Raw genomic sequence first — 8,994 nt, 5'->3', positions numbered from 1 at the left:
CGTTTTATCAGTATGGTTCAAGATTTGTTTGATTAATCAGAATGGTTTGGGATTGTAGACTAGCGGGGAAATAACATCCTACATCCCATTACTGTACCATTTATATCATAGGTGTAATGTAATTAAATTCAAATTGACAATCAAAGAATTAATCGTTCGTTTGAAAACATCGATGTAGGCTGGAGTTGTGACTTTAAACAGTGGTAGAACAGAGCTCCATGATGGCTTTTACCGTGAGCTCCCTTTTGACTTGCCAATTTCTTATAGGCTGCAGCTGGAAAACAGCAAGCAAAGGTTGTATTTGTGCTCAGTGTCAAATTGATTGAAAATTAGGACTCGGTGATTTCGGTGATGCAAGATTGCTGTCAGATTTCAGCTGCAATAGAGTTTCTTAGGGTTTTTATCTAGTGTGAAGCCCATTTCTGGTGTCCCTGCAATGATATTGTGGAAATATTGCTAAAAGCGGCGTAAAACCCAACTCACTCACTCATGAACAGCAGATGAACAGCGATAGTGCATCAAGATGACAGCAGCAGCATCGATAAAGTTAATGAACCATTTGTTACAGATCAATCAGCATGATGCAAAAAAAAATCTGCTCAATAACTTTTTTAAAATAGTTTCTCCCATATCGGTGCCAATGGGTATTGGTTAACAAGAGCCCTCCCCGTGAAACGTTCTATGTGTGATTGTTGGTTAATGCTTTGACCATCATAATGAGGGATTAATGAGGGATTCCTAATAGTGAGTGAGTTCAGTTTACGTCGCACTCAGCAATATTCCAGATGTATGGCGGCGGTCTGTAAATAATCGAGTCTGGACCAGACTATCCAGTGATCAACAGCATGAGCGTCGAGATTCCTTAGATACCGTGATACACATAAACATCAGTATTCAGTTACTGGATGTAATTAGATTTCATCATATGGATGAGTTCAAGGTAAGTGACTTGTCTTGCCAATGATCTTTATGGTTGTAATATGAATGTTGTGTGTTGTAATTGAAGATTTACATGACGGCAACTGGAATTTGGCACTCAAATCTCGTGTTCTGCTTGTTGTAACTGTAAGTTTGTTTCGGTGAAGATTAAAGACTGCTCAAGCCTTCTGATTGGTTGGAGGAAGATAAGTCAGCTGTGACTGCCATGGTGTCAATAAACTTAAACGTAGACGTAGTTGTAGTGTTGTCTGGTGTCTGCGGGGATACATCTGCATCGTCGATACTTCACAGGTTGGGTATGCATTTCTTTGATGACCCAAGAATGCATTCAGCCTATTCGCTGGGTTGTCACTGGTTAGTCACCAATAAATCAAGACATCAGGGTTCTGATACACAAAGCCTTTCGTAGCTATGACATTCATAAGCCTATGATAAACTATAGCGCCATGAAAGGTTGGAATGTTATGAGCATTTTGTGGATTGGGCACGATCCAAAAGTGGGCCACTATTCCCAAAGTGTGGGTAGTCTAGTGGTTAAAGCTTTCACGCCAAGACCGGTTATCCCCACATGGGTACGTGAAGCCCATAGCTTATCATAGACCTACAACTGTCAGTCAGTCAGCAGTACGAACCCTTTGTGGGTAGGGGTCTTTGTTCTTTAAGGAGGGAGACCAGCAGGTGCACTGACAAAAGAACAAGATTGTGGCTCTCTACTCGTCACATTGCTTCACTACGAGGCAGCAGCAGGGATCACGAGAAGTTCAGGCACAGAATATGGCTCATTTGACTCAGTTTTGTTATTAATGGCCTCGTGTCATTTCCAGACTTCCAGTTAAACACAGTTGACACAAGTTACTACTACCCATGAATTATTAGGTGATGGACAAGTGTAGTGCATACCAAGCCTGTGAAGTGTTGAAGGCAAAACATCGTCAGAGAAAGATTATACAAGGGGTCTTTGCATGCCATGTTTTGTTCCCCAACTTGAGCTATTTCACAAAGCGAACATACTGCTACAATTGTTGTAATATTGTTGAACTGTAAGAGACAGCAGTACTATTGCTTAGTAGAACACAGCCCATATCTCTAGCACTATTATGATCATAATTGTAAGTATTGAAGTTACGAAACAATCATTTAGTGCCAGTCAAGCCTTGTCACAGTACTACAGTTTATGTTAAAGCATGGTAGTTGTGGCAACTCTAAGACTATAGTTCTCAACGAAAGGCTATCCTTGCTTTGTGAAAGTGCATCATGGTTATTACTGAAACTTTAGTTGTGTTGTAATTTTTTGTGTTGTAGCATTTTCAGATGTTATGCCTATGACATATATTTTTGTTGCTTTTGTAATTTTCTTGGAACATCATCAAATCAAGTTTTCAGAAATGATCAACCAAAAGAGAGTATTAATCTGGGCCTTGGATCGCAGCCTACTTGGGAAGTAATCAAATGTTTTTATTTATTTCATGGGAGTTACTTGTCCAAGTGGAGAGGATAGATGTGAGCCTCTTTCTAGTCAGAAAAAAAGAATGTTGAGTATTATATTCAGTTTTGTACTCAAAGTGTTCATCTTTGTTATGTAACCATTGTAACTTTTTGTATTGGTGCAATATGTCTGTCTTTTGTTTGTTGTCTGTTTACATTGTAATAATGAATATAATAAATGTAAGGAAACATATCCTCCCCTGCTGTTTGTTGTTTTAAGTGAAGATGGCTAACTATATCCTATGTTTGGTGTTGAAGGCTACATTCAGCAATATTCCAGCTGTATGGCAGTAGTCTGTAAATAATCGAGTCTGGACCAGACAATCCAGTGATCAACGGCATGAGCATGGATCTACACAATCGGGATAGGATGACATGTGTCAACCAAGTCAGTGAGCCTGACCATAGGTTTCCTCAGTCGCCTCTTAGGACAAGCATTGGTTGCTGAAACCAATTCTAACCAGGATCTTCACAGGTCAATAGGTAATATGACAAAGGGATGGAAAAACATGAATTTTCAACCATTAATGGACTGAGTTGTGTAAAGGAGTCACGACAAACAGTATTTGTTTATCCCTTTTATTACAATTCAACCACATTTGCTTGCAAGTAATAACTGATTACATTAAAAGATTTTACTAAATTTAATGTTCCATTTATCTCAGTTCACAGAAAAATCACAGACATAAATAGCCTGCTAAGTTGTCCTTCTAGCATTTAAAATATCACAAAATATGTAGTTTAGCTTTTCACTTTGCAATGTATTTTACATTTACAAGAAATTCTCATATATAAAAAGCAACCAGTGTGTATGCAGAATCTTTGATCTGCTATTGGTATCATTTATGTAAAATGAAACCCAAACAAAACTGGCAAACAAGGATAAATAGTTCATAAAATAAGGAGATGTAATCTCGAAAACATGTTCAGTGAAGCATTTGTGTATCTTTCACAAGTGATCATAGTTCACATTACAACACAAATCTTTGATTTGGGCATTTTAAGCCTTTTTTGCTAGTCTGTTTCGAAAAGACTCAGCTGTATCTTTTCTTGCCCCGGGATTGTTTGCCGGTTTAGTGCTGCTAATGGTATTCTGTTTTTTGTCTGTGTCTTTCTTTCCCTCATTAGCTGTCTTCTCATCAGCTTTGTCTTCACCTTTTTGCAGCCTCACCATCAGCCAGTTGTTGCCAGTGCTTTCTATTGTTCAGACAACCTTCATACAAAGGGTTGAGGGCAGGGTCAAGCTCACTGAAGAGTTTGTATACTGGCATACAGATGAAATCTATGAAACCAACTTGCATCTTTGGTAGCTGATCCTGCTTTTCCCTATCCATCATCGCAATCGGATTCTCTCCTAAGACATCCTTTTCCATGTCTCCTTGTTCAAAGAATTCACTCGCTACCAGCTGAGCTGTTCGGAATTGGATTTCCCATGGTTTGCAAATGGCGGCCACATCGCATGCAGTCATCATCATAGCCGTTAAGACCTCTCTCCGCTCTGGTGGTTTGAAATCTTTAATCCCCTGTTCTAAATAGGCCTTGAAATCATTACGTTTCTTGAAGTACAGTGCAAGGTCTGTTGATATGATTGCATGCTCCAGAACACTCAAAGCTTTCTGGTAGTTATCTTTACTGAGGGTCTTAAAGATGTTATTTCCATTGCTGTTTAGGATCATGATGCAGTGGTCAAAATGGTGATGTTCCATCACTGATGTACTGTATAACGTTGCCAAAGGCGATGCAGCCTTTACTTGGAACGCATTGTTTGTGCCTCTGTGATCAAGATCATGACAAAGGCAAGCTGCAAGCACAGCAAAAATCTCAATATCATCAAAAGCCTTTGCAAGGTTTCCCGTGAACATAATGGTAAACATACTTTGAAATACGTTGAATGCATGTCGCCAGTTGTGGTAGATGACTGGTCTGTAATTCTTTCTGACGGTGAGTGTCCATCGACATAAAACATCATATGGGACCTTGAACTTTTCCATTGCTCCTATTTCACAGAACATTCTGACCACTGCCCTGCATGTGTCAAATTCATCCATCTCAAAGTCATCAAATTCGTATTTGTACAACCCCCATACTTTAGCAGAAGGCAAATCCGCCTTTGCCAACTGTTTGGTTTCTTCGTCTGAAGCTGATGCGTGATAAGATAGAACTTCGAGGGCAACCTTCTGTTTTGCCATCAATTTACAGACGTTTTCATACATGAGACAGTTGTGAATACCAAGTCCAGTGAATATTGAGAATGCCTCTATGATGTTTTCATCATTCTCATTAAAAGCCATACCACTTGACTTGTTTATTAATTGAGTAGCCCCAATTATTTCCATTTTGCTGTTGAAGATAGGAACACACAATATACTTCTGGATTTGAAACCACTGTTGTCAACAAAATGAGTGCTTCCAAACCGGCTTTCAAATTCAAGATCTGGAATGTTCATTGGCGTTTTTTCGAAAACTACTACTTTCGAAACTTTTGTATTTTGGGACGTTGCAATGTCCCCAGCACTTGGAATTTCTATATTTCCATCACCCTTTTCAGATAGCACAAACACAGTTGAAAATTTTATGTCATCCACTGAAGCGTACGTCTTCTCAGCGACAGATTCATTTTCCTCAGAAAACTCAAAGGACATTTCTGCAGAGAAATCCGATAAGAGGTATACACTGCATCGTTCGCATTTCAACAGTTGCTGAGCATCAAGCATAATTTTCTGTACCAGTTGCTGAAGACGTGTTTGTTCCTCGAATATCCCGCGCGCTAGATTTAGCAAAAGCTGATTCCTCTGGTATTCCTTAATGGACATCTCAAAGAGTTGTGCGTTCATAATGCCAATCCCACAGAAGGTAAGGTACTGTTTGAAAATGTCAATATCTTTCGCAACGAACTCGTGCGAACCAAAAATCTTATTGATGATCTGAGCAACACCAATGACCTCTCCGTGTTGGTTTAGGATGGGCATACACAAAATGCTGTGTGTACGGTATCCGGTCTTTTTGTCAACGGCTTGATTGAATCTTGGATCGTCGTACGCTTCTTTGATGTTTACTGTTTCCTTTGTCAGGGCAACATGACCAGCAATGCCTGTTCCAAAAGGAACTTTAATTTCAGTTTCTTCAGTATGAAGGGACTCTTCAAGAGTTGAAGTCTGCGTGACGTCAAACAGCTTGGACACTAGGTATTTGTGATCGACTGTACCTCTTGCAAGAAACAAACTTCCTCTATCACTCTTGGTAAGCAAGCTGACATTTCTGAGAATCTTGTGACAAAGAACATTGACATCAAGTTCGCTAGCGATATCTCGCACGAGTTCCATGAAAACGTCATTTTCGTTCATTCCATCCAGTTTGCTCGCGGCAATTATGTTGGAAGCAACTTTATTGATTTCTCTATCTCCATGCAAATACTTCTTCAAAAGTTTACTTGCCATGACATTTTTGGCAACTGAAGATAACTTGCCTGGGTCGTTCGCCTTCTTCAGTCCAAGACTTTTTACGACGTCTTCAGGCGCATTTTCAATGTACTTTGACAGGAAAGAAGGGTTGGAGTCCAACCACTCCCCCACATTTTTATCCGTGAGAGACATTTTCTCCGTTGATTTAAGTATCTGTCTGAAAAATATATGATAATGTGCATCAGGTGTTGCTGTCGACATGATATACAATGGGGGTATTTTGGATCTGCATATACATTTTTAGTTAGAATGTCATTTAAAATAGGAACTTACAAATTCTTGATGTCTTTCAGTGGCATTTAGAAGTTGTACATTGATGTCCAAGATATTTTTATGGATTAAACTTCTTTTTTAATTTCTCTCACGACGTTTCGAGACCTGGACCTGGAATGGTCTCGAAACGTCGTGAGCGAAATTAAAAAAAGTTTAATCCATAAAAATATCTTACAAATTCTTGTTACAATCTTGTATTAAACCGTAAAAAGAGTGTATCATTTCGGATAAAGCGTAAGGTTTCAGACCTGTTGATATTTTATTCACTAAACTATGACAGATGTTATCAGTAATGACTTACTTACGAAGTAAGTAAAACAAACACCACGCTGACAGGTTTTGCAAGGTGAAGTGAGGTGAGGTAAAATGGAGTTTAACGTCGCACTTCAGAATATTTCGCTCATATGACGACGTGCATGCGTGTGTATGTGTGGCTGCTTGTACTAGCCCAGACTTAAGCTGGTTTTATTGTGCTAGCTCACTGAGATACCATGCTGCAGTTAAGCATGAATAGCCCACTCAGACACATTATACTGACTCCGAGCCGACCATGTTGTACTCATTAATGCCGAGCGCCAGGCAGGGACCAACGAGTACTATATGTTAACGTCTTTTGGTATGACGCGGCCGGGGATGGAACCCGCGACCTTCCGCTCTCCGGGCGGACGCTCTAACCACTACACCAACGAGGCGGTTGCAGGTAATGGAACAATGTAGCGATGAAAGTAGCAGCACTTACAGTGGAAACTGAGTATGGGCAACTTGCATGCGCGTGGTGAATGCATAGGCCTCTGTATAGATCAAAATGTAGATCTTCTCTCACACGCATTTCTACACCAGCCTAATTAATGATTCCTCAATTTATCGAACTCTTTTTGGACATAGTTGTGTTCGAGAAAAAAATAATTAAAAAAGCATACGGGTTCGCACAAAAACATTCCGGATTCCATCTAATGTTAAGAATCTGTAACCAAGGAATCCAAGCTGAAGTTGATCATTAACCCACTGGATGTCAGGACACGGACACATATGTCCTTACAGTTAAACGTTTACTTTGAAGTCAAATAAAATTCAAAACATATCACGCACACAAATAAACTTCACATTTTTTAAGTCTGAGAAAGACTTCCCGTTTCTTGGTAACACCCACTAACATCTCAGTTAAAGCAAAAGTGCTGAAAATGACATCTGAAAATTGGGTACATTGTAAATGTTGCCATGATGCCAAATAAGAACAATCGTTGCACAGTGCCATATCGGCGTACGACAAAGAGTGGATAAATTATCTCTTTCAACGCATAATCAAATTGGGACCTTTGTCAGTGTCTGTATTTCCAACCACCAAAGTATTTGCTCTTAAATTTACACTGTGATAGGACAGTTAATATTCTACATAACTTTGTAACCGTAAGTGCCGCGCATTCTCACTTTTAAGATCTTATGAAATGGTGCTTCAGAATAAATATCTCGGCATCCAAGGGAGTAAGTAGGGTCTTAGCTTTTTGTTGGATCTGCGGCCAGTTACTCAAAGCAATCTTAAGTTAGAGGGTAGACTACAGTATTTTGGTCTCCGGGTCGGTCAAAACGTTTATTGTATTTATTTAAATTCACGAATCAAAACCGTTGCACGCATGTCCTACTTTATGCTTGTTTGTTGTTCAACGTCACATACAACAACATGCCAGTGATTGACATCATGAGCATCGATCTACACAAATGACATGCAGCAACCAAGTCAGCGATCAGCTCATCCCGTTTGCTGTTTAGATACTTGAAGTACAATTCTAACTTCAGTTATTTACCGCCGAAAAAATGTATTCCTTATGTTGATAAAATACCGAGATACTAATGCAATCTTATAACCTACTAATTCAGTCTAATATGTGATCTAATCACTTGACCGCTCACAACTCTTATTCATCCCCAGTCCTTACAAATGTAATTGACTAAAACCAATTAATTTTTGTCAGTAAATAAATAACGGCATCGACCAGCAACTTACATTCTTGGGAAGGATGAAGTGGCTCTGCAGCCAACTCAGAAAAGATGACGTAAGTTACTCTCTCGTATTTTAAATGATGATAATAATTGTTTTTAAAAAACCGGTACAAAAAACGGTAGCAAGCTCCTCTGTCTTGTTTCATTCATTAGTGGTGAAACATTTTTGAGGCTTGATAAACGTACTCGTCGCGTTTATAAAAAACGTAATCGTCAACAAGTAGCACATGTTTTATCTTGTATTAAAAGGTTTTACCAACCTGTGTGGGTCAATCTATAAAACTGGCGTCTTTATCCGATGCTTCGACCACATTTCTATTCGCATTCGCCATTCGCCTGGGGAGCATAGGAAACTTCGGCCGAAACTTCATCACTATGGCCGTTTGAGACTCGCCACCTGTGACGTCATGTCATTATGACGTCACTTCCCTATAAACAATGTATTGTTTGACGTCAAAGGTAGCAACGTTCGACATAAAAGCTGGTTCCCGGTTCCCTTTGCACGTCACGAGAGACAGGTCCAGCTTAGACTGCATATATTCACATTTTGCTTGTTGAAATGAATATGGCCTCACAGTATTGATTTGGTTACACCATTGAAAGTAAACTACATATTAGGAGCAGACATTTTACCATTGGCGTGATGTAGAGTTGCCTGTCTTTAATGAGATCGAATACAGAAGTATAGAATTTGGTTCACTCCCATTTGACTACATATATGTACCCAACTTCACCTATAAACAAGGATATAGATAGTTACTGAACAGTAAAGTGTAGACAGAGAGAGTGGGTTGGGCTTTACGTCGCTTTTGGCAACATTCCAGCAATACAACGACGG

General features: G+C 39.5%; 1 protein-coding gene across 1 annotated transcript; it reads right to left on the bottom strand.

Moving 5' to 3' along the window:
- Positions 1-2,989: 2,989 nt before the first annotated feature.
- LOC124278209 (cGMP-specific 3',5'-cyclic phosphodiesterase-like) lies at positions 2,990-8,550 on the bottom strand. The gene is made up of 2 exons (XM_046713940.1): positions 8,417-8,550; positions 2,990-6,042 (listed from the first exon to the last, which is right to left on the bottom strand). Exon 2 carries the CDS (start codon positions 6,015-6,017, stop codon positions 3,576-3,578), a length of 2,442 nt encoding a protein of 813 aa, XP_046569896.1. The 5' UTR covers positions 6,018-6,042; positions 8,417-8,550; the 3' UTR covers positions 2,990-3,575.
- Between the last annotated feature and the right edge of the window lie 444 nt (positions 8,551-8,994).

Source organism: Haliotis rubra, unplaced genomic scaffold, assembly GCF_003918875.1.
Source record: "Haliotis rubra isolate DU_JTF1 unplaced genomic scaffold, ASM391887v1 Scf233, whole genome shotgun sequence".
NCBI classification, from domain to species: Eukaryota; Metazoa; Mollusca; class Gastropoda; order Lepetellida; family Haliotidae; genus Haliotis; species Haliotis rubra.
This window is presented reverse-complemented; position numbering and strand designations above follow the sequence as displayed.

What these genes read in the sequence shown, in the direction of transcription:
- LOC124278209 (XM_046713940.1), bottom strand. Translation starts at nt 6,017, where the DNA reads ATGTCTCTCACGGATAAAAATGTGGGGGAGTGGTTGGACTCCAACCCT.